The sequence below is a fragment of the Hypanus sabinus genome, chromosome 7 (assembly GCF_030144855.1).
Source record: "Hypanus sabinus isolate sHypSab1 chromosome 7, sHypSab1.hap1, whole genome shotgun sequence".
Classification (NCBI taxonomy): Eukaryota; Metazoa; Chordata; class Chondrichthyes; order Myliobatiformes; family Dasyatidae; genus Hypanus; species Hypanus sabinus.
Genome location: NC_082712.1, coordinates 144,023,115 through 144,049,507, shown reverse-complemented (window position 1 = coordinate 144,049,507; position 26,393 = coordinate 144,023,115). Strand labels below are relative to the sequence as shown.

At 37.1% G+C, this 26,393-nt stretch overlaps 1 protein-coding gene and 1 long non-coding RNA gene across 4 annotated transcripts in view; one reads left to right on the top strand and one right to left on the bottom strand.

Moving 5' to 3' along the window:
* LOC132397292 (uncharacterized) overlaps window positions 1-5,810 on the top strand; it is a 51,979-nt gene extending 46,169 nt beyond the window's left edge. Inside the window, exon 3 of the long non-coding RNA XR_009513329.1 lies at window positions 4,940-5,810. This is a non-coding gene — a long non-coding RNA (uncharacterized LOC132397292). The remainder of the gene's footprint in view (window positions 1-4,939) is intronic.
* Window positions 1-26,393, bottom strand: part of LOC132397289 (zinc finger protein 143-like) — a 49,972-nt gene that overhangs the window by 16,703 nt on the left and 6,876 nt on the right. For 2 of the 3 annotated variants that reach the window (XM_059975872.1, XM_059975874.1), the window contains exons 2-10: window positions 21,981-22,091; window positions 21,211-21,303; window positions 20,547-20,630; window positions 15,736-15,816; window positions 15,452-15,648; window positions 15,034-15,108; window positions 9,915-10,037; window positions 5,835-5,910; window positions 2,003-2,128 (exon numbers count right to left, since the gene is read on the bottom strand). In XM_059975872.1, coding sequence (XP_059831855.1) covers window positions 2,003-2,128; window positions 5,835-5,910; window positions 9,915-10,037; window positions 15,034-15,108; window positions 15,452-15,648; window positions 15,736-15,816; window positions 20,547-20,630; window positions 21,211-21,303; window positions 21,981-22,091 — 966 coding nt within the window. Of the gene's footprint in view, window positions 1-2,002; window positions 2,129-5,834; window positions 5,911-9,914; window positions 10,038-15,033; window positions 15,109-15,451; window positions 15,649-15,735; window positions 15,817-20,546; window positions 20,631-21,210; window positions 21,304-21,980; window positions 22,092-23,017; window positions 23,037-26,393 lie in introns of those variants that run through there. The other variant, XM_059975873.1, reaches the window with a different exon arrangement.

Genomic DNA, 26,393 nt, shown 5'->3' with positions numbered 1-26,393 from the left:
AAATATATTCTTTGTAATTTATTAATGCCTGACAATATCCTTTCTCTTGCATTTCATTTTTCTTACTTTATTCCATTTTTTCTTCTTTTTCTCAATCTTTTATATTAATTTCCTTTAAATTTTTATTACGAGTTTTCTTATTTGGTTTTGCTTTTGAATGTAACGTCAGTGTATTTAGTAATATTAAAGTAACAAATTTACTTTGTTACTGTGTCCAAATATGCTTTATTTAATGCTGCCTTTTCACATTGTGCTCCATGAAGACAACCCACTCCAACCACAGACACCACCACCAATATTGTTAAAAAACAAAAAGTCAATCATCTCACTTACGGTGCCTAGAGTATTCTTGAAATCAATAATTCTTTGATGAGATAGCAGTAGCTCTGTGATCAGTGTTTTACAGATAGAAAATTGACTACTTATTTAGTGATTCATGCTTGACACGTGGTTTCACACCAAGTCTGCCTCATTATTACTGAAATCCCCAATCAAGAGTTTTTAACTATGTATTAAAATAAATATGCTACTCTGGCTAAATCCAAACACTAATCAAAATTCTGTTCTTTTGTTGTTAAAAACTGGGTAAATGGAATTCTCTTACCACCTGATTGGTTTGATTGCATTAGAAATAATGAAAAATAAGAACAGGAAGAAGACAAAAGAGAACACTTCCAGATAAATAAGAATGACAGAGTGGTAATATTAATATAAACACAGGGCAACAGTTTAAAAAAAACAGTAATGATCTGATAGGTGTACAGCACTTCCTCACTTGAGTTTACACCCATATGAAGGAGAATGCATGGATAGATATAGTTGCAAAATTAAATAGAGCAAATGGAGTTTACTTAAAGAAATATTTGGTTAATATCAATCACATTATCATTAGATTTAGAACCACTGAATCAATTTAATTAAATTAACTTAACTTTTTCATAAAACAATTTAACTAATTTCAATGAGTTGAAAAGAATCTAGAACAGGTGGATTGAAATCAAAAACTGGTAGGCATAAGGGCAAATGGGTTTAGGAGCTTTCAAAGAAGATAACAATCTAGTACAGTGCAGATGTGAGCTTTTGAATGGGCAGTTTGCTGCACTCTGCCCTTTTTATTTTATCCTCTACCAGCCTGTTACTATACGGTATCTCTAACAAATAAAATAAATAAGATTATTGAAAACTCAGGTACCCACTCCCTAACTTATACCAAATACATTGGCTCCTGATTAAGCAATGCAGCATTTTTACAGAGTTATCCTTGTTTTGAAATGCCACTATAACCTCGCTTTCATCATTTCTAATTTCTTCCAACCAAGATATCAGTACACTTCCAATTCTGTCTTTAACAAACACCTACAATTTTCATCACTGGATCCTTTCAAGATTCCAGAAGTTTGATATTCCTTCATTAACTTTTCTTTACCCCTTCTAGGATATTCCTACCTTGCCACATCTACCACATCTCCACATGATTCACTCCATAAAATATTGTTCAATAATGCAGCTGCAAAGCTCCTGGGTGTATTTTAATACAGTATAAATAAAAAGATCAAGCTTGGCAGTGTCACTGCAAATGACTGGTGGAAACTAGTGTTATCAGGTTTTCCATGAATTACATGAACTACATAGCAGTTAACATTGATTTGTAATGTATGCATGGATAATTGTAAAATATAGAGAAAATAGTCAGGATGATCAAGTGTTACGGTTTAAGGTAAGACTCCCCCGACAGCAAGTGACTATATATATATATATATATTTACATGTATCTGTTTATTTATTTATTTATTTATTTAAAGTACTGCTGTCATTACAGAGCACTGAACTAGTCCATAAGTAAAAGACAGGAGGGAACTAACGAGGGAGCTAATCAGGCTACATCATTTTGTATCTTTCATTTAGAATGTAAAAAAAAAGCTAACATGAAATGATGCTATGGGAATTCACAAACAATAAAAAATGCATTTTCATGACAATTTAAATTTATATCCTGTTTTACCTGTGTGTGTTCGGATATGTTTCTGTAGGTCCCCTGAGGTTTTAAATGCTTTGTCACAGCTTTCTTCTGGGCATCTATATGGCTTTTCTCCTGTATGGGTTCTTGTATGGCTTTTTAATCCATAGCCTAAAATACAAACATATAATGGCATGAAAAGGTCTGTCTGCGAAATAGTTTTGAAGTGCCATAGTGTACGTAAGACAGTAGGTGAACATATGCAAGCATCACTGAACTGATATTTGCTAAACATGATTTGGTGATTTTTTCAAATACCACAGCTGTCAGGTATGGTAGCATATTATATTGGTAGTCATTTTTAATGCAATGTGAAGTTTAAAAAAAAAATTCTTACAGATTATTAAATAAATGGAAAATTGGAAATTCATTGCAAAACCTGAGAACATACAAACTACCCAAAAGGTAAAAGCTAATGATTACCATAATAAAAATTGTTATATGCAGGTGTGGGAGGAGAGGAGGGAGTACTTAGTGTTAGAGTAACTGTACTACATCAAATTTATATAATTTCATTTTGAAATGCTGTCATTATGTGGGAGGAAAACTTTAAAGTAGCAAAAACAACATAAAATTTTACTTATTTTTTATAAACATTACAATTAGTTACTTCACTAAAACGATAAATTCAGTAGCAAGCTGGAGTAATAAAATGCTCCCCCCCCCCCACAATTTTGGACACACTAATTAGCCGTAATCAGCTTTGAGTTATTTGATCTCACTTGTCTCAACTAGTAAATCAAAGCAATTACCAAAGTTGGAGATTATTCAATTAACAGTAACTTAAGCCTAAAGCACTGAGTTCTAAATTTGATAGTTAATCAGATGTTTTACTGACTAACTTTTTCCTCAGGAAAAACACTAACTCTGAGTGAAAGCTGGGGTCCTTTGATATTCATTTAATCCAATTATAATCAACCTCCAGATTCACATAAAAAGTTGGCTAAAAGAAGGGAATTTAGTTATGATTTTGGAAGAACAGAGAAAATAAAATCAGAGAAAGGGAGTCTGCAAAAAGAAAGTGAAGTTATTGGTAAGCCTTTCAATTCCTTTAACATGAGGTAGAACATCAGTATCCTAAATTAGTTTGATACGTAAATATATCACAATTCACAGTGCTAAGCTGTACTATCTTAAATCTGTAGGACGGCAGTAGAGACAAGTGGTCTCAGCACCTATGGCTAAGAAGTGAAGAACATTGCTGCTCTGTGGTGTGGATGAATACAGGTCACAGTTTGCTAAATACTCCCACATTCAATTAGCCCACTGACTTTCACACTCCAGGTCTGTACAGCAAATGAGCAGGTGAAGAGTCTCAAGGATGCTAATAGAGCCTAATTTTGTTACCTCAACATTATGTTGTGAAGCAATATTTGTCAAGAAAATTTCATATTATTTGTGAAATCAATTTTGAATGCATCTGCTAAGAGGGAGTTACTTTTGATCCATAATCCAGATTTAGTACCATACTATTACTGTTATAAAATCACAACACCAAGTGAAGGCAATGATGCAGAAACAAGGACTTCTGTCTTGAATATTAAGCTTTATCATTAAAAGAATATATACACAAAAGCTCGAGGTTTATGTGTTTAAATTATACCAGAAATCAACACTATTTATAGTTTAGTGAGAAGTGTCAACATTTATAAATAACACAAAATCAAATATAATCAAATTACTGTAGAAGTTGGAAATGTGAAATAATGACTTTACTGCTGAAAGGTCAGTGAACTGAACCAGTAACTGTTTCTCAAACATCTGGCTTACTGAGTATTTTGCACTTCCCATTTTACATAAAATCAACAGTAGAAGACAAAACCATTGCTTATTAGATCTAACAATTTTGAAGTTCATTAGGTGAAGATGGAAGAATCACAGAACTATTTGGGTCAGTCGCTTATTTGGGATAATTCTTAAAGAACAAAAATGAAACAAGAAAATCAAGCTGGGATTCCTTTCATTTATTTGGGAAATTATGCTGCTCATTTGGGACAGGAGAATGTTGCCAGTTTCTAACTAGCATTAATCATGTGCATTTGTGTGGCCATTAGACAGCACACTGTGCTTAGAACAAACAGTTTTTAAATAATGTTATTTGGGTGTGTTTGTGTTCAAAAAGGAGTGATCTCTGTTACAGATAGTTGGTGAGAAATAAGCGGTAAGAAAATTCAGAATTGTTTTGCTCACTTAAGTCTCAAGTATTTATATGCATGGAGTTGCCAAAAACAGCCAGGAGTGAAAACAAAACCATTTCACTATCAAAAATTTGAAGGTATCCACAATCATTTTGAATGTTACAATGAAAATGAAGATCTGGAGTAGGCAGTCCCATTATCTGCATTAGGTGTCTGCACTGGTTTTGGTAACTTACAGTCAAAAGAACACGGCAGTGTTCATAGGATAAATTCCTCCATAGGTAACTGATACGAACTAATACACAGTTTTATAGCACTGTAGTAGTATTGATAATCTAATTTGCTATGTATTTCATTTGAATACATAATTACAATAGTTTGTCTTTTTAAATACATTTTAAACTACTTCCACGATTCTTTGGTTAATTGGGGCAGCCACTTATTTGGACCAAAATATACTAGTCTCAATGTTTCCAATTAAGCGGAATGCACTGTATTTAATATTTTGATAACTAAACTTTCCTTAGTGATGTCAGCCCCAGTTCCCACCATAAATTTTAAGCTATTATGGTATACTTAAACAGATAAATGAAAACTTTCTCAAATGATCAAAATTAAATGTTAATTCATTTCATCTAATGAACTTTCAGAAGTAAAATAAAGAAAATTAATTGCATGGCACAGTGGTATGGTTGTTTCACAGACCCATGGATCCAGGTACAATCCTGACTTTCACATATGCGAATTTGCACATTCACATATCCTTATATTCTCCTTCCCACAGAATCATCAGGAGGAAGAAAAAGACATGAGATAAATTTCTTTGGACTAATTGAAAGCAGAACACTGTGTAATTCCACTCCACCTATGAAGAAAATTCAACTAACTCTGGGAGATGCAACTCACCTTCTCGATTTAGAGAAAACTGTTAATCTCAGAACTTTTGAAAACTTCTTACAAAAATCAACCAGTGAACCTAAATTCAGTATGATTCCGTCAGCTTGTTGAATGATACATCACTTTCTGTAAAGGCATTTTTTTTAACCAAATAACTGACTTTTACTCTTGCGCAACCTACTGACTCCTGATTCTGCCTAACCTCTAACTCAAATAGCAAATCCAATACGACTAAGACTAATTGTTTTTAATACGTCAATAAAAGAGAAATTCAACTCATTCAGTCCATCATATTTAAAAGCCCATTAAATCTTTATCTATCCATCTAAGATTTTTTCAGGATCTTGCTCTCCATCATCTAAATGTAGCTGTGTGAAGGTCATAAAAAAATTAACTATTATTGATCTATATTCAAATTCTTATTCTCAAAAGAAGAGTGTTACACCAAATACACTTTTAAAATTTTATCTTATCATGAGTCATTGACCTTTGATACCCTGCATTTTATAATGTCCTGGTTCTTCTTCCAATTTTGATCTTACAACTGCTTATAATAGAGAGCCAACAAAAAGAGAGTATTAATACTGAAAGGGTCTCAGCCTGAAATATTGTTTGTTTACACTTTTCTATAGATACTGCCTGGTCTGCTAAGTTCCTCCAGCATTTTGTGTGTGCTGCATTAATACTATTATGTTAGTTTAAATCTCTTTCATGTTACAAATTTTCTCACACTTAATACATAAATTTTACTTTCATGCTATGAAGAATGGAAATAGGTATACCTGTAGCAAAAGCTTTCCCACAACCTGGATGCTCACATCTGTATGGTCGATCACCAGTATGTGCCCTTTCATGTACCTGTGACAATATAATAAAAGCTTAAGTGCATTAAGAAATCTATGTACTGCTACTAAATTAAAAGTTTTATTTCTGCTGCAGGTGGTTATTAGTTGTATAAGTTACACAACAGAAGTTTACAAAACACTGTCTATACCACAGTAGCATGGAACTGCCTAATTTTTGTTCCACATTCTCTGTGTATTAGATGCAAGTACAGAAGGACCACTGTAATACTGAATGATGTTAAATAGCAAGCAATGCAGGTTTTGACATCATTTCTGCAAAAATTGTTCTATAGAAACATGTAGTCTTTAGCTTGCAGATTGATGCCTTCATCTAAATGAATCCATCCCCTGCAGTCCAATAGCAAGTGCTTGTAGAAGAGGGATCAATGTGCATTTAAAAGCCTTTAATTATGCACAGTGTGACTCAATGGTTCAGATGGCCTTGTGCAATTCAATTTCTCTGTTGAGTGGCCTTGGACGAACAGAGATAGAATCATTGCAGGGTGCTGCTTCAATGCACATGTACAGCTGCAGCATAACTGCTTGCCCAAAGTTATTGAATGTTCATTTGAAAGTGGCTGGACCCCTAAAGAGTAAGAGAAAACAAAGTACACCTTTGATTTTTTTTTGTCATTCTAAAGGCACAGGCCTACTCTTTGAAGCAAAGGCAAGCAACTGATAATCCCAGAAAGTAATTTTTTCAACTTTTGGAATTTTATCTTTTCCTTTTAATTAGAAAGAATGCTAGACAGTCTTCTCATAGCCAACCAGTCAGTGTATTGACCCATGCAGCTTTCCTTAAACAACGCTAGCAGTTATTCATCCTGTATTTCTATCTCATTTTTCTATCCCTTGTTTAATGTGCATGTGAGAAGTACATAAATCTGAATCTTGTTCAGTGTTGATCAAATCTAATGTGGAAACAGTAAGAACTTTAATCTTGTCATCTGAGACAAAATTTAGATAACATTGGTCTCCAGGTTTAAGGAAGGACATTCTGGCAATTGAAGAAGTGCAGTGTAGATTCACTAGGTTGATTCCTGGGATGGCAGGGCTGTCTTACGCAGAGAGATTGGAGAGATTGGGCTTGTACACGCTGGAATTGAGGAGATTGAGAGGGGATCTGATTGAAACGTTTAAGATAATTAAAGGATTTGATAGGATTGAGGCAGGAAATATGTTCCAGATGTTGGGAGAGTCCAGTACCAGAGGGCATGGATTGAGAATAAGAGGTCAGTTATTTAAAACAGAGTTGAGGAAGAGCTTCTTCTCCCAGAGAGTTGTGGAGGTGTGGAATTCACTGCCTCGGAAGACGGTGGAGGCCAATTCTCTGGATGCTTTCAAGAAGGAGCTAGATAGATATCTGATGGATAGGGGAATCAAGGGATATGGGGACAAGGCAGGGACTGGGTATTGATAGTGAATGATCAGCCATGATCTCAGAATGGCGGTGCAGACTCGAGGGGCCAAATGGTCTACTTCTGCACCTATTGTCTATTAACTGCAATTAGTACTCCAGGTGTCATCAGCATTATTGATTATGAATTTGTGAAGTGGACAGCGAGGAAGGCTATCAAGGATTGCAGCATGATCTTGACCAGCTGATAAAATGGCAGATGGAATTGAATGCAGGTAAGTGTAAGGTGTTGCACTTCAGGGGGCTAAGATTTACAAAGTGAATGGTATGGCTCCTAGGCGTGGCACAGAACAAATGGATGTGGGAATACAAATCCATAATTCCTTGAAAGTGGCTTCATGGGAAAATAGGGCAGTAAAGAGAAATTTCAGAACATTGGCCTTTATAAATCAGGGCAGTTGAGTTGGGGCATAACGCTAAAGTTGTAGTTGTAAAGTTGTAGGACCGAATTTAGAGGGTGGTTCTGGTCACCTTCTACAGGAACGATATCAATAAGCTTGAAAGAGTATGGAGAAAACTTACAATGACATTGCCGGGTCTTGAGCACCTGAGGTGTAGGGAAAGGCTGAATAGGTTACGATTACGATAGGGTCAGAGCCATCTCTATTTCCTGAGGAGACTGAGGTCCTTTAGCATCTGCCGGACGATGCTGAGGATGTTCTACGAGGCTGTGGTGGCCAGTGTTATTATGTTTGCTGTTGTGTGCTGGGGCAGCAGGCTGAGGGTAGCAGATACCAACAGAATCAACAAACTTATTCGTAAGGCTAGTGATGTTGTGGGGGTGGAACTAGACTCTCTGACGGTAGTGTCTGAAAAGAGGATGCTGTCCAAGTTGCATGCCATCTTGGACAATGACTCCCATCCACTCCATAATGTACTGGTTAGGCAGAGGAGTACATTCAGCCAGATTCATTCCACCAAGATGCAACACTGAGCGTCACAGGAAGTCATTCCTACCTGTGGCAATCAAACTTTACAACTCCTCCCTCGGAGTGTCACACACCTTGTGCCAATAGGCTGGTCCTGGACTTATTTCCACTTGGCATGATTAACTTATTATTTAATTATTTATGGTTTTATATTGCTATATTTCTTCACTATTTTTGGTTGGTGTGGCTGTAACGAAACCCAATTTCCATCGGGATCAATAAAGTATGTCTGTCTGTCTGTCTGTCTTTATTCCCTGGAGGTCAGGAGAGTGAGGGGAAGTCAGCAGAGGTACAGGCAGTCCCTGCGTTACGTACAAGTTCTGTTCCTGAGTCCGTCTTTAAGTCGAATTTGTACGGAAGTCGGAACAAGTACATCCAGTATTATTTAGCGTCAGTCAAACATTTGTCTTAGTATATAGTATATATATTTTACCTTTCTATGCATATAAAACACTTAAGAGATGTATGTATTCCAATAATTAAACCACTGTGTTGCTTAGTAATAATTGTATCTTTCATCGGGGCAGTGCCTTTCACATGCTCCATTATTCTCACTTTATCCACTATCCTTTAAAATTGTTCCCATCGTTGACCGACGGTAGCCTAATGCTTTGCCAATGACCGATGGCATTTCACCTCTTTCCAAACGCTTTATTATTTCCACTTTATTTTCAATCGTGATTGCTTCGCGTCAATGGAACAGAAACACTGCGGGTCCCAAGGTCCGCTGGGTCCAAAGGACCACCGCATTGAGACAGGCTAAATGGGACAAGTGGGGGCTGTGCTGGGTTTGGGTATTTGATCCTCCACAATATTCCGCATGGGAATTTAAACTGGAGGTGGCAGTGTTTTTTTTTGTGAGCTCGACATCAACCCAACACGGATGGTACGGGAGTCACTGGATCGACATCAACCCGGCACGGGAATGGTCTATCACTGGATCGAACTCGAGAAACTCTGTTCTCCAGCCCAGTGCTGATCTCACTGCGCCATCAGCTGACTGGAACGGGGGTGGGGGGTGGGCAGGGTCAGGGTGAATCTTACTCAGAAAAAATTAAGCCAAATACAAAGTTAAACACTCGACACAGTGTCAACGGCAACGACTTAAAATGGCGGATGGCGTCGCGATCCGATTTAAAATGGCAGATGGTGTTCTCCTTCCTCGGTTCGTAAGTACGAGTTGTCCATAAGTCGGACCTTCGTAACTTGGGGACTACCTGTATACCAAATTATGAGAGGTTATAGATAGGGTCAATTCATGGAGGCTTTTTCACCTCAGGTAGGGTGAGACTAGAACTGGAGGTCGTGGATCATAGGTTAAGGGTAAAGGTCAAATATTCAAGGGGAACCTGGGGTTGGGGAGGAGGAGGAGAGAGGGGGGAAGGTAGGTGATTATGACTGGGGTTCAATTCCTGCCACTGTATGTAAGCTTTTACATTCTCCATATGACTATCTGGGTTTCCTCTAGCTGCTCTGATTTCACCCCACACTCCAAAAATGTACAAATTAATAAGGGTCAGAGGGCTGTGGGCATGCCAGTTGGCAACAGTTGCAGGCTGTCCTCAGCACAATCCACAGACCGTGTTGGTCACTGACGCAAATAATACATTTCACAAGCTTTTTACTTAGAAAGTAAGAATCAATATCAGCTGAAGCACATTTGAATTCTACCTTAAGGTGGTGAGCAGTAGTATAGAGTCTTCCACAGCCCTCATATTCACAACGAAATGCCTTTTCTCCTAGTTGTTGAGCCTTGGCACTCACCCGTCCAGTCACATGACCCTGAAGAACAATCTTAGGAAAAAGAACAGTAGCAAATTGTATTAACTTTCCACTATAGTACTGTTAATAATTTATCATTTCTGCCTTTGAAATTGCACAAACCTTGGACGAGTCTTGGGCACATATATACAGCTAGGGTATCTAAGATTTTTGCACTGAATGTCAATGTGGAGCAGCAAGTGAATTTCTGGAGGAGCAAAGGATGTTGGGAATGGCAAGGGTGGAGCGCCACAGGAGTGTGGGACAGGTGACAGAGAAGGAGGAGGGCCAGAGGCTGGGGGTGGTGCAGGTGCAGACACACTCAGCCCTGAGATACCAGACAAGGTCATTTGATTCTAAACAATTAGTTTATTGATCTTTACAGAAAGTCTCTCTGGTGCTTCCTGCTCCCTCCCACTTTCCTTTCCCGTTTCCCAACCCTGATCCCCCCCCCCTCCCTGCTTCCTTCCCATTCTAAGCTCATATTAGAGACCCATATCAGAATAGGTTTGTCATGAAATTTGAATTTTTTTGGGGGCAGCAGTACAGTGCAATACATATAATTTATACTGTTCTGTGCCAAAGTCTTAGACACCCTAGCTAGCTATATATATATATATATAAAATGGGCTTTGGAAATGCTGGATCAAAGATATTAGAGAATACTGTTTGTTATTCTCATTAGTACTCCAAAACAATTTTTTAACCAGGTTATATAATACAACAATAAATGCTTTGGTGAACCTGCTAAGTTTAAAGGGAGTCTAGGCACTAGAGCTCCAGTGAGTCAGAACAGAATTAGGGAACTGGGACCCCAATGATTTGTTAAGGAGCATGAGAAATGGAGCCCCAGAGTCAGAAGGGAGCAAACATCAGATACTGAGCTAGATTTCAAGCAGACTGATCAGCTACAGTACAATGTTGCTAGATTCGTGATATTTCTTGATCTCATAACACCAGCTCTGAATGAATGATAATGCCCATCTTTTCAAATGGCACAGGAGGAGGGGTGGAGAAACTAATTATTGCACTGAGAATATCTCAGCATGTTACTTATCTGAAAGAAGAGGAGTAATTGGTAAAATTAAATTTCAGGGAACTTACTGAGTGGTCTATGTTCCTTTCCTAATTGGAGGAAAACAGCCAATAATAAGAAACCCTTCTATGGAAAGCTTGACTATAAATAAACTCTAGAAGTTGTTTTAAAAAGTGTTTACATTGGTTAGTACAGTGCAAATAAACAACCTAGAAAGTAAATCGGCCAAAGTTGATGACTATTTTTCCATCCAGTGGCATCAGGAATTGCAGAAACCTGGTGCTATGTCAGCATAAAAGCTCCATTCAAGAAGCCGGCAACCCTAGTATGCCATTAAGTTTTATATAATGTATGATATAAGGTAAGCCAGTTACTTTAGAAAGTGAACGAGTATCAATATTAATTACATACATCTACAATCTCTACTTAAACAAATATTTTAACCAGTTCACTTTTGCCTTTCTTCCTTCCTTTGCTCTGACAACATTTAATACAACACACACATTGTAATAAAAATAGCAGCCAGCCTCATCAGGCTCATCTCTCTCTTAATAAATCCGTAATCATTTTGTCAGTTAATGACACTTAATTAAACAGATTACTGTGCTACATGGGCAGGAAGTCTTTTACACAAATGTAATTCCTGTAACAAATCATGTATTCTTATGTTTCTAATTGAACCAGGTTAATCAAGAGTTAAGACAGGAGAAATGACAGAATGCTGATGTTGGAAACTGGAGCAGAAAATAATCTGCAGGGAAAACTCAGTAAGTCAAGAACATCTGTAGTGGCAAATGGGATACTTCAATATATTGGGTCCTGACACAGGGTCACAAAACTGAATGGCGATGCATCCTTTTTTGCCTCCATATGGGGAGCTTGCTGCAGTTCTTACAGCAGCAGTTTATTTTTTGATCAAAGATTTAGGCAGTATTCATTCCCTAGTAAATTATTAGTACAAATTAGCAAGGAGTACCTTCATGTCTCCAACGCCCATATTTTTCCCTTTGAAATATAAGATAGTGAACATCTACTTAGAGGAACATTGCTCCAACATCTCTTGAGCAGTTCCAGGAATTCGCCTTTCATCTTTTTATTTCTAGTGTTGACAAAGCCCAAAGGCAGCCCATCAACTCCTGGTGTTTCATGACTTTTGTGTCTAGATTGCCGTTCTTATTCTTCCTTCCTCCCTCTTCCGAAATGCTGCTGCCCAACCTTCCACAAAAACCTTCACAGTTCATAGTAAGTAGTATATTTCTACTAGATGAACAGGGGAAAAAAACAGTTGGTCTGTCTAGTTTGGTTATTCATCATGTAATGATTAAAATACTTGATCTTCAACACAGTCTACACACTGGCCATATAATCTCCTGGGAGAACACAAAAATGTCTAACTTTCATTTTAAGGAAATAATGAGTTAGTATAGGAAAGTGGCACCAAGGTAAAATATTAGCCATATTCTTAGTGATTGGTGGAGCTAGTGTACTTCTAATTCTGTTTCTTCCAATCACCATTAGAAGCGGGGTGATTTCACACTTTACTGTTGCATATTCAATCTGCCATGACCTCACACTTTTACTTAACTTACCTATAAGCCCCAAAAGTTTTTTTTGCATCTTTCTCTCAATTTTCACTGCCACCCAGCTTTGCATCTTCAGCAAACATGGCCATACTATACATGATCCTGTCATTGATAAAATTTTGAACAGATGGAGTCCCAGCAATAAATTCTTCAATGCTTTCCGTAAGTCACAGCAAATCAACTTCCAAATGACACATTTACTTCAACTATTTTCTGTTTATTAATTATACACCCATGTCAGTATATTACTCCAATTTGCATGTCCTCTGAATTAATAACCTCCAATGTAACATCTAAACAAACATCTCTTGGAAGACAAAATACATCACACCTATATGTGCACACCTGCCTCCCACACCCCACCCCAACTCCGTCCCTCATCTATTCTGGTAGTTACAATCATAAATTCTAACAGACCCATCTAATAGATTTTACCTCCAACAATTCATGAGGACTCTGATTAATCCAATTATTATTTCCACCTTTCATGGATGAGATTGGCATTAATCTCAGATCTGTGGGTATTTGCTTATTCTCTCCATGACCACATATACTTTCTTACCCATAACAATAGGCTGGTTACTTAATTGTGGTGTAGTTTAATGATAATAAGAATTTAAGGAGAATTGCTGGGCATGTGTGAAGGAGAATATAATGTAAAAGTATGGGATAAAGCAGGGCGCTTTAGATTAATGGGATTGCACTCCTGAGACCCAGCATGGATATTATGGATCAAACAGCCATGTTTTATGTGGACCTAAGTACAAGCACCCTGCTACTTGGTAATAGAATGACAGAATTTATCAGCTGCTTGCAGAAATATTGGCATGTAAATCATCTCATCCACATCAGAGCCAATCCCACACAAATCTGTGTCACTGTCCCAATACTCTTCCACTTCATCACTTAATAATTTCATCATCTTGAAAATTTCAATGAGATTTCAAGCAATTTTTCTGGAGAATTTCCTGATGGAATAGATTAGGATCTTCAGAGAAATGGTTAATCTTGTCACCTTCTTCATTCTTTTGCCATGTAGAGGTACCAAACCACGCAGCATTCCAACTGACCACATCTGAATTCTTATATTAAAGGGACTGCAAATGTCATTCTTTGCATAGTTCTTTGTTATTATAACTTTAAATGCCAGTACCCAATTATTTTTCACTGTAGATAGCTGAGCCAGAGACATGCAAGGCATTTTAGTATTCAATTCCTTTTGCCTTTCAACATATTTTAAATCAGATACCACATGATTAACTCAAATATTCAAAGGCAACACACTACAGTCTTCCCTAGTGTTGCTCACCCTCAAAATTATTTCTAATCTTCCACATTTAAGCCTTAAAGAAAAAGGTTCCTATGTTTTGTCCCTTTCTATTTTTCTTTACAAACCAACGTTAGCTCATTTCTTTGCTAAGTTTCACTACAAAATATGTCTTTGTGTAGGTACATATTTAAAAAAGACCCAAACATTTTAACATAAAGCTGTTAATAAACAACCTGAGCCCCATGGTAGTCTAGCAGTTAGTGTGATACTATTACAGCTCTGGGCATAGGAGTTTGGAGTCCAATCCTGTTGTCCTCTATAAGGAGTTTGTACGTCCTCTTCATAGAATGCATGGATTTTCTTTGGGTGCTCCAGTTTCCTCCCACAGCCCAAAGATGTATCAGTTAGTAAGCTGATTGGTCATTGCAAGTTGTGCCATGACCAAGTTAGGGTTAAATCAGGGATTGTTGGGCAGTGCAGCCTGAAGGGTCGAAGGGCCTATTCCTCACTGTATCTCTAAATAAATAAACTCTGCTATTCTTTCCTTCTATTTGGCCTAGCCACAAGCATATTTAATTTTCAAATTTCTTTCTCAAAACTTGCTTCAGAAGAAAAACTCAGAACAAGTAGTCAAAAAATGACCAAGTATTAACCCCCAGTTCACATAAAAGTTCCTCTTCTTCATGTAGACAGCTATGAGTTGATCATTTAAAAACTTAAGTCAAATACTTTATCACCACCAAATGAGTTTAACTGCAAAGTTCAAAACAATTCAAAGGTTTGATGTGCATTATATTCACCAATACTGATGAGTTTACAACTCTTCTGAACATCATCCCAAACAGATTTATACACCTAGTCCAGGGAAGACTGATAAGATTCTAGATTCTCTATTCCACACATCCTTTCCATTGGAATGGCCACTAAAATGCCATTGCTATTCATTTCTGAAGAATGTTTACTCAGCTCTCACCAAGTGTTTATTTCTTACTTAAAAAATACTTGCCTATTGGCTTAGAAAGCCTAGAATAAATTAACCCTATTCTGCAGTTCGAGTATTACACATAGGACCTCTGCACTATAAGATATGGTATCACTGTTAATGCACTAGTGCTTACTGAAAAGCAATGATCTCTTTACCTGCATTTTCTTTTCATGATCATTTTCATTCACCAGTCCTGTACTGCTGACACTATCATTTCCTTCAGCAGTTACCTTTAGAAAAACAAAATTGTATGCTATTAGACAAAATGGACAATTTTCAAAATGGCGATATCATTTATGCTTAATGATTTTACTTTCCATAACTGCTGGCATTGACCCAACTAACTAATATTTCACTCTTTCAAATACTTTCCTCACCCAAATTAAATTTGTCCCTTAAACTCAGATGTTCCAATGGTGTTTATTGGATAATTATTAAAGATTATACCATGCAGCAAGTGAATTTTTGAACATTATACTAAACACCTAAATTAAAAACAAAAATAAAAATAATTCAAAGTCAAGTTGAGGCATCAGGTAATTTTACAGAATTGAGATTTAAATAGACAATTACTTTTGAAGCATAATGCTCAAGCGCACTGATGGTCTCAGGATCTACTGTGGCTTCTCCTGTGTGTAGTCCTGCCAAGGTACTATCTGCTTGAACAGTGAGGATGGTGTCAGATTGTGGAACTTGTATTGTATGGTGGATATAGGCAGTGGTTCCATCTTCCAGTTGGACTGCTTGTACTGCACTTGGATCATAGCCATCTTAATCATGGAGAGAACAAAGTAAATAATGAATTGTTTTAATTTTCTCTAATAATCACTTTATAATATAAATCTTTACAAAGTTACCTTTTGGTGAATGATGAATAAATGCAGTTGATCCATCCTCTAGTTGAACTGCTTGCCCATCCTCAAAACGTAAACAATCTCCTGTATAGGGCAAATTCAGTATAAAAAATTTCTGATTAATTCTTCTGGATTACAGAAAAATGAATGAGACATAACAACATTTGTTAATACCACTGAGTTAGAGATTCACAAAAATGTCAGCTTGAGCCTCTGCTTCAAACTACTATCTAATAATATCTAGGTTAAAGTGTCACATCTTCCAAGAGGACCACAGCCATGTCATGGTTTGAGGGTTGCGTGCCTCAATGACCTGGAGAGCTATACTGGCTGGAGTCAACGCCTTATGCTCTTGGTAGGGTTACCTATGCCAATCAGATCAATGGGTAGAGGCCATAACCCAACGGGTTAGTCAACTGGTTCTCCAGGTTCCGGAGTTCAGCTCATGGCTAATAACTCCGGCTGGTCAAACAAGACTAGTGCAGACACTGTAATGAAGAATGCTTCTACATCCGTGTGCGACAGTATTCTTAAACCGCCACTTACATGGCTGACAGTAGTGAAAACCAAGAGGAAGCTACTGGCATGAGGAAGGAGGCCCTGAAAACCATAAAGACCAGACCAAAATTGGTTTCAGGAATGTATTAACCATGTGCAACACTGGCATGCTAGCTCAAATAACTGCTGAAATGTCCTTATAGCCTACTTTGGCTATAAGGCATTAGTAATGATCTTTCACAAATTACTGGACTCTGGCATGGTGCCAAAGGACTGGAAAACCGCAAATGTCACTCCACTTTAAGAAAGGAGGAAGACAGCAGAAAAGAAATTATAGACCAGTTAACCTGAGCTCAGTGATTGGGAAGATGTTGGAGTCAATTGTTAAGGATGAGGTTGTGGAGTACTTGGGAGACACAGGTCAAGATAGGACAAAGTTAGCATGATTTCCTTACAGGAAAATCTTGCCCGACCAACCTGCTGGAATTATTTGAGGAGATTACAAGTAGGGTAGATAAAGGGGACTTAGTGGAAGCATATTTGGACTTTCAGAAAGCCTTTGACAAGGTGCCACACCTGAGGATGCTTATCAAGTTAAGAGCCCATGGCATTACAGGGAAGTTACTGGCAGAGTTAGAACAGTAGTTGATTGGTAGGAGGCAGTGTGTGGGAATAAAAATATCTTTTTCTGGTTGGCTATTAGTGACTCAGTGTTCTGCAGGAGTCGGCATTGGGACTGCTTCTTTTTATGTTGTTTATCAATGACTTAGGTGAAGGAATAGATGGCTTTGTTCCCAAGTTTGCAGATGACATGAAGATTGGTGGAGGGGCAGGAAGTGTTGAGCAAACAGGTAGGATACTGAAGGACTTAGACAGATTAAGAGAATGGGTAAGAGAGTGACAAATGAAATATAATGTTGGAAAATACATGGTCATGCACTTTGGTAGTAAAAATAAATATGCACACTATTTTCTAAATGGGGAAACAATCCAAAAATCTGAGATGCAAAGGGACTTGGGAACACCCTAAAGGTTAACTTGCAGGTAGAGTCAGTGGTGAAGAAGGCAAACACCATGTTAGCATTCATTTCAAGAGGTCTAGAATACAAAAGCAGGGATATGATGCTGAGGCTTTATAAGGCATTGGTGAGGCCTCAGCTTGAGTATTGCAAACATTTTTGGGCTCCTCATTTGAGGAGAGGTGTGCTGGCATTGGAGAGGGTTCAGAGGAGGTTCACAAGGATGATTCCAGGAATGAATGGGTCATCAGACAAGGAACATTTGATAGCTCAGGGTCTGTACTCACTGGAATTTAGGTTGAGGGGGATCTCATTGAAACCTTTCAAATGTTGCAAGGCCTAGACACAGTAGATGTGGAAAAGATGTTTCCCATCGTGGGGGAGTTGAGGACAAGAGGGCACAGCCTCAAGATAGAGGGATGTCCATTGTAAGCAGTGCTGCAGAGAAATTTCTTCAGCCAGAGGGTGGTAAATTTGTGGAATTTATTATCACAGGCAGCTGTGGAGGCTGTCAATAGGGGTATTTAAGGCAGAGCTTGATAGGTTCTTGATTGGACATGACATCAAAGGTTATGGGGAGAAGGCTAAGGCCAACTCCATCATCAAGACAGCTGACCCCCCGAAGGGCGGAGGAAATGCAGGAGACCAAAGACAACTTGGCACCGTACCATAGAGGCAGAAATGAGGACCCTGAACCATACCTGGGGCATAATAGAGAAGACAGCCAATAACAGACAGAGAAACTTCACTGCTGCCCTAAACGCAGCAGCGTAACAAGCAGTAAGTATCATAGGTAGAACTGAGCGAGGACCAGTATCCATTTGATGTTTTCTATAGTTTCTATCGTCAATTATGCTAATTATCTAATCCCTGTGCAATGGTTGTCCACATCACATTTAAAAACTAATAACTTTGTTTTTGATTCTTACTTGATTATGACACAATGAGAACCCCCATTTCCCTGCAAGTTTAGGTTGTTTTACTATCACTTGAGTCAGCAAACCTCATTTAACTTTGCAACCAAAATGCAACATTTCCAGCATGCAGCATTCTCAGTATTACAGCAGTCAAAATAGATCATATACAGTCGGCCCTCCTTATCCTCGAGTTCCGCACGCACGAATTCAACCAATTGTGACTCCAGAAAACCCAGAAGTGCTCTTCCAGAACTTGTTGTTTGAGCATATACAAACTTTTTTTCTTGTCATTATTCCCTAAACAATGCAGTATAACAACTATTTTACATAGCATTTACATTGTATTAGGTATTATAAGTAATGTAGAGATGATTTAAAGTATACAGGAGAATGTCTGTAGGCTACTGTGGATCGGGATCGAAAAAAATTCGGAAGTTCTTACTATGCAAGTTAGTGTCAGTTAGTCAAACGTTTTTCTTAGTTTATAGTATATATTTTACCTTTCTATGCATACAAAACACTAAAGAACGTATGTTTCAGCGCCGGGCTCGGAAAGTTCCCGTGTTCCATCCAGTGACAGACCACTTCTGATTGCACTCTCCATCTGTGCCTGGTTGATCCGGAGGATCAAAAACTCAAAACCCCAAAAATTAAAACACTGTGTTGCTTAGTAATAATTGTAGCTTTCATCGGGGCAGGGTCTTTCTCACTTTATCCTTTAAAATTGTTCTTATTGTTGACCAACCGTAGCCTACCACTTTTCCAATGACTGATGGCATTTCACCTTTTTTCCCCAATCGCTTTATTATTTCCACTTTATTTTCATTTGTGACCGTGAACAGGAACAGGAACACTGCGGATTCAGAGCTCGACCGCCGGGTCCTAATGTCCACCGCAATGAGACAGGTTAAATAAGGGACTTGAGCATCTGCATTTTTTGGTATCCGCGAGGGGTCCCAGAACCAAACCTTCGCGGATAAGGAGGGCCAACTGTACTCAGATTCTTAGTTGAGTTTGAGCCTAGTAAATTTTGATTCAGAAGCATGAGGTTACCATTAATTATAATAAATTGATACTTGCAGTATTATGTTACATCCAGGTCACAAAGTATGGGCAATTACTCAGAACTGATAACTCTATCTTTTTCTCATTTTAGGTTCTGTAAGTAACTTAGAGAACAAAAGCTAGGTAGTGATTGTCTCCAAAATAATCTGAAGTCACCAACTATTGACAGCTGAAATCCATACCAGAAGAGGTTAACTGAACTTTCCCTAATCCCACTATCATTTGGCTCACTGCTTGATACCATAGAGCCATATTTCATGTCTTTTCTGGTCTAAATCAGAATTATGATCTATACAATGATTTCAAAATGCTGACCTGGATTTTGTGACAGTAAGGACAGCAGAAGTATGCTGATCACTGCTATTACACTATAACTGTGACACTGACAGCAGTGAGATTTCATTATTTTTAGTCTAATTTAAAAATCTTATGAACTCTGATAATGACAGTGTGAATTTCACAGCTTATGCAGTTTGCAATCATTATATTTTTTCTTTTCCAGATTTAACAAAAAGTGCAAGATGAGAGTTTAGATCTTATATGAAGTAGTACTTTTGTTTTTGGACTTTAGATTTTGCTGTAATTGTGTTCTTTTCTTGTACAATTCATGTATAATTTATGTTTAATTGACATTTTCTTCTGAATGTGTGCCTCTAATATCACGTGCCTGTAATGATACTGCGTTTTTCTCTGCACTTGTGCATAAAGGTAACTCTGCATATGTCAATAAATTAAACTTGACTATTTTCATAAAATAATCCAAAACACTTAAAAATGGCTTGGCACGCCAATAAAATCTCATTTAAGTTTCATCTAGCCAAGGATGGAATTTACAATTATGCCACCTTATACTTGATATAAATGATTACACCTGATAGTCACATACATCTTTAATGATTCTTGTACACTTTCAAATTTTTAAAACTCAATTTTTAAAGGAACAGGCGCACAGTTACTGTCAACCCTTGAGTTTTCCACATTAAATTATGCTGGTGAAAATTCTTAAGTTTTTGTCAATGTTGCAGTGTAAAGATATCTAGCTGAATGCAAGGACCCAGTTTGAAACCATGAGGTATTAGAAAACAAGTAATTTCCGCTAATACTGCAGAATATTTGTGGGGGGTTATTTATTTTCCCTTCAATGGGAAACAATGTCAGTGACTGCAAATGCAAGGTCAATGAGAGAACAGCAAATGTTGCTTTTAATATTTTAAAGTATTATTCATGGTTAACAATCAGGCACGTAGCTGCTGCCAAACTTCATATATAGCAAGATATATAGGTTTCTTGAGTAGACCATTATATTATCGCTCACCTGGTTTTGGTACTGAAACATGTTGTACATATGCTGTAGAACCATCCTCCAGTTGAATAACCTGTCCATCAATCAACTTTCCATCTGCAATAGATGATGTACGTAATCACACAATACATAATAGGGTCTTTCAAATGCAGCTGTCTTACTAAGCCATATGGATCAGGAAGGCAACCACTATAAATAATCAATCAGGTCTGAGTCATCTACTTTCAGTTAAGAACAAATGGGGTCCAAGAACTTGCGCCATCTGAACAGTAAAATGATGTAAAGAAAGTCAATTGTATTTTTTTGTTCCTCTAATCAGTAAACACCTACAGGAAAGGGTCAGATGTGTTTTAATGCCCACATCTATTGAATGAGATATGGTTGGTGCCTCTGGGATTGAACCCCAACAGAAGGCTTGAAACAAAAAAAAAACAAACAAAATTGGGAGAGGTGGGGAGGGAGGTGGTGGGGAAAGGTAAGGGGTCATACTTTATTTTTCTATGATGAGTACATATTTCCTCAGAATTCCTGCATGTTAAAATATATTGTTTAATCTCAACTTAAAATACCTATAGAGTTGCAGGCAAAGCCATGCCAATAGGCAAACTACATAAAATCCACATTCATTAAACAATAGAACTGTTGCACAAGAGAATATTGCTAAGAAAATTTACACCTTTAGGATTGTGCTGAATATATGCTGTTGTGCCATCTGCAAGGGTAATGGCTTGTAGACTCACACCATCCATATTTTCCAATCGATCACCATCTAAATAAAAAGATTCATTACTGCTCTGGATACATATCGTACAAATCAATGCATAGAAATCCAACAACTTTCTCACTATCTCTATTAACACATGAAGTAAAGTTCACTGAGAAAAGGCCATTGAAGGAAATGAGAAACAATTCTTTTGTCTTAGCCTGTTAAGTTGATTCATTTAACATACGTTTCCTCAAAAGGGCAAATCAAAAGATTATGTTGGTGCCATTTTTACTGTTGATTATAGGCACTCAACCTTGTATGTCAAATTCCACTCCATTCATGGGAGTTGCATCATTCCGCTTTTCACTTATCTCCCTGAGAAACTGTCAGATACTAAGTTGTCAATGGATATTGTTTTTCCTGTTTCTTCCTTCACCAGTTCAATCAACAATGTTGATGGTATTGCCCAGACAACTGGAGAACAGAGTTATGAAAGACAGTGACATACATAAATTACAGCTAAAAGAACTTTGCACTGAAAGAACATAGTTGATACTAACATTTATTTATTTGGAAGTAAAATTTTAAACAAGTGAATATAACACCTGCTGAGATAAAACACACTGTATATTATTTAGAATAGTATGGTAAAATATGCTTGAAAGTTCTCTCTTATTTTTTTCTGCTCAATGTGAAAATATTCAAAATCATCAGAAGAGGCAAGTGTCATAACAATTTACCTGCTACTGCTACAGTTTCTGTCAGGCACAGTGTGACATGTTGACCATCACCCACTCCCTGGAATTCTGCCATACTCTGGGCTTCTCTGTTTATTTGTGCCAATAACATATCTAATAAAATAACACATGAATTAGGATTTCTTTGATTAACAAGGGCAAGTCACTCAAGTATCCACAACACAAGAATTCAGAAACTAGTTCATCATGCATGTATTCTGGTTCTGAATCAAATCACTCCCCCTGATATTAGGAGATGGACTTCAACAAACTGTTCAGGAATATATTTCAAACCTATGCTTACCTATGTTCAATAAACTGTATCACAACAGTTAATGCTTGGATAAAGATGCTTTGGCAGGGCATAACAGAGGAGGTCCCGTGGCAAGAAGTCTATAACTGGCATCAACCACTAAACACTTTTCATGGACCCAACACCTCAACTTTCTTTTGATGTGCCATGTCAGTTTCCAAGCTGGGTCAGGCCTCCTTCCAATCAGCCAGCAGCCAGCTTGCATTTATTGTGGAAACCAAAGAGTTCCCAACAATTTTTATCCCATGGACTAATACTATTAAGCAAGGGGCGTGTGGACCTCAGGTTGGGAACCCCAGGCATAGATGAATATTCATTAATCAAATTCAAAAGAGGGTCAGGTGAGCTACATCTGGATACCAAAATATTTTTGGTCGTATTGAATAAATAAATTGTGACATATTTATTTAGAGGGATAAAATTAAACCTGAATTCATGAAATCTAAAGTTAATTACATTTATATAAAAATATTTCCTATATGCCTATTTCCAGCATCTATCTCTGCAAGTCTAATCACTTCTGACATTCTATGGCATTACTTTTGTCAAGTTCACAAGTAACAACGTCTTGGGGATCACCATGGACCAGAAACTCAACTGGATTAGACACAAACTAGTGTACTACAACAGGTCAGAGGCTGGGTATCCTGTGATGAATGGGATCTTCTATTCTTTAAGTCAATATTGGCAACATCAATAATACACCCTCACCAACACAGCTACTTACCATAAAATTCAGCGTTAGTCTGAGAGGACTGCTCATTAACAAAGCCATGTTGTTTCTGCTACTGCAGATTAATCTTGTCCCTCAGCAGCAATCTCTTTCTTTGCCTCCCTTAACAGACTAAGATACATCTAATCAGGTCCTAGGGATTTACTGATTTCTAAATTTGCTAAGATATGTAATTCCCCAAATGCAACATTTTCTCTGTATAGAATATAGAAGTGATTTATTTATATATTAATGACATACAGAATGGAATAGACTTTTCCACCCCTCCGAGCCATGCTGCCCAGCAATCCTAGGACAATCACAATGACCAAATAACCTACCAACTGAGGTTGCATCATTGGTCTCAAATAGGCCTTATTCTTTCTCTGTTTACCCTCTTGCTTCTAATATACTTATAAATCACTTCGGAATTTTCCTTATTCTTACCTTCAATGCAATTTCATATCCCCTCTTCATACACATTATACCTTTAAGCACTACCGCCAAAAAGTCTTCATTACTAGATTTCAAGTGAAATCGAGCAGCGGAACTCAGTCTTGATAGACTCTGCACTTATGGTTTGAAAAACAGTTACTAGTGCATGTACAATGTTAAAATGGAGGTGGGATCTGAGATCCCGCTGATTTCAATTGGGATTGTAAAGCTATGGAAATGAAATGGAAATAATTGACTTTTTAAAAAATCATGTTGGTTTTAATGTTTACTGTCTTGAATAGTTTAGCAGATTTTACTTTTTAATTTAAATGTAAAAATACACTTTATTCCATTATTAAAGGTTTTTAATGTTTTTGAAATTACAGACATATAGAAACAGTAAAATATTTACAGATTTGAATATTAATAATACAGGCATATGAATAATGGCAACACAGTGTCTTTCAATACTATTTACATAAAATTTTACAGAGAATACCAAGCCAAAGAACACAGCTTTAATTGGAGTTTGAAGCCTCTGTGTTAAACAACTCCACCCTACATGGTCCACAGACAGAAAAGTTCCTACAAATGTGCTGCTTTAAATTTTCATTAAAAATGATTGTCATCACAACTTTGATGCTGACTATCAGCACAGTCCTTCCTCCTACACGTGCTTTACTAACCAACCATTACTTTCTGGGCACCTCTTCCCCACTCATGTAGCTCCATACAGGTGTGATCATCTCCCTGATTCCAGTGATGATCCTCTACTCAAATCTCCCATAAAATCCTCTCCATACACCACCTCCTCACTGAATTTCACTTCCAAGATGCAGAATAAAGATTTATCCTACTGTGCAATGTGACTTAGTCCTGTTGTACTGCCAAATTTTGGAATTTCCGCTTCACTGCCACCATTGAAGTAATCTTAGCCAGTATTTTTTTAATCTTTCAGAATTCTTTGAAGAAATCAATCTGATCCAATCACTATGTATTCTTTCCAATGAGCAGATTATTTCACACAATTCAATCGTTATGTCAGTTATGTTGTCTATCCATAATCTTGATGCTGAAATTCAAATTAAATATAATTTAAATTATAAATTAATTGAACCAATTAAATAGTTAGAATTAAATGTGTAGTTTCAGATATATTAATGTCCTACAGGGAAGAAAATCCATCATTTTTAACTGGTCTGCTGTACATGTGGTTCCAGAAACACAGCAAAGTAGTTGATTTTAACAACACATACAAAATGCTGGAGGAACTCAGCAGACAAGGCAGCATCTATGGAAAAAGGTAAACAGTTGACATTGAGCCAAGACCCTTCATCAGGTCCCATTTGAACCATCCTCTGAAATGACAATTAATATGCTAAGTTCAAGTCTTTCTGACAGCATTTGTGTTTTGTGGATAAACAACTAATGGGTTACTCTCTTTGTATCAGAGAAAGAATTGCAATGTTGTATTGCTTACAATATTGTGAGCATAATCATACCAATGGTTAATAAAAGGGTAAGATTACCACATTTTTACAGCTCAACACTAACCATTTAATTGCTTTCTAAACCACTGTAAAGCTTGTACTAAAATTCTCAAACAAAATCCTACAGATGAAGGCAACAAGTATTTGTCTGAGTCAACAGGAATGGAAGGAAAAAATTGATGCATTTGAAATAGAAAATGCTAAAATACTAGTATTTTATGTTAACTATGTATTTAACTTGCCTTGTGCTAAAGCCCCAAAATTAAATAGGAGAATCAAGTTACTTTGTGTATGTAAGTTCATGAGATTCATACAAGAGTGCAATAAATGCTAAAATATTACATCAATTATTAAGGACCCCCATCATCCAGGGCATGCCCTCTTCTCAATATTACCATGAGGAAGGAGTGAAGGCGCAAACTCAGCGATTCAGGAACAGCTTCTTCCCCTCTGCCAACTGACTCATAAATGGGCATTGAACTTTTTAAAAACTATTATTTCTGTTATTGTACTATTTTTAACTATTTAATATACCCTAAATGACATTTTAAAAATATATTATCATGTACTGCATTGTACTGCTGCCTCTACGCCGGTGATATTACACCCGATTCTGATTTTGACAACATTATAACTACTTCCACTATAATTTTGGAAGTATTTCAGATTTCAATAAAAAAGGTTGTACATTGCAAGACCACAAATAAGAATAACATTGAATTTATACTACAGATAATTCACAATAACAAACTGGTATAGCTTCTCAGGGTTTATCATACTTAGCATTAATGAAGATACAATTAACCTTGGTACTCTATTTCTATTTTTGAGTTCTTACTAAGATAAAAGGCACAAAATGACTATCAGCATCAGATTTCTTCATATGTTTCAGCCCTTTAAAAGACTTGATAAGCCAGTAGGCATACAAACTAAGTCCAATGCCTTTTATTTCAGCTGTTAAATGTTATTATTACAGTTCCATTCCATCTAATTTAATAAAGCTGGAATTATTTAGACAGCATTTGAGAAGGCAATGATCTAGCCAATCTATTGAAATTCCTGTTTGCAAACATTCAAATACCTAGGTCACAGATTTAATTGGTTTCTGTTCCAAACAGTCAGTTTGATGCATTTTTAAGCTAAAACGATTGAAAAATAAGTATTTATTTTAATTACTCTACAGATATTCTTATTAATTTCATACTCCAATATTTGCCAGAAACAGTATCAAAATGCATTTCAGTTCCTAATAGAAGCTGTAGTTTCAACTGTTGGCAGAATGATCCCTCGTGTACAAGAGCACAACTTCAGGGTGAAGGCGGGGCTGGCTACTAGTTCTCTTCATCAGATAATGGCTATATACCAAACAACACAAGGCTGCACAATTTCTCCTAAATCTTCTATGGTTCCACCACTACTATCATCCCAAAAAATAAGCATTGTAAAAGCTCAAATGCATGAGCAGC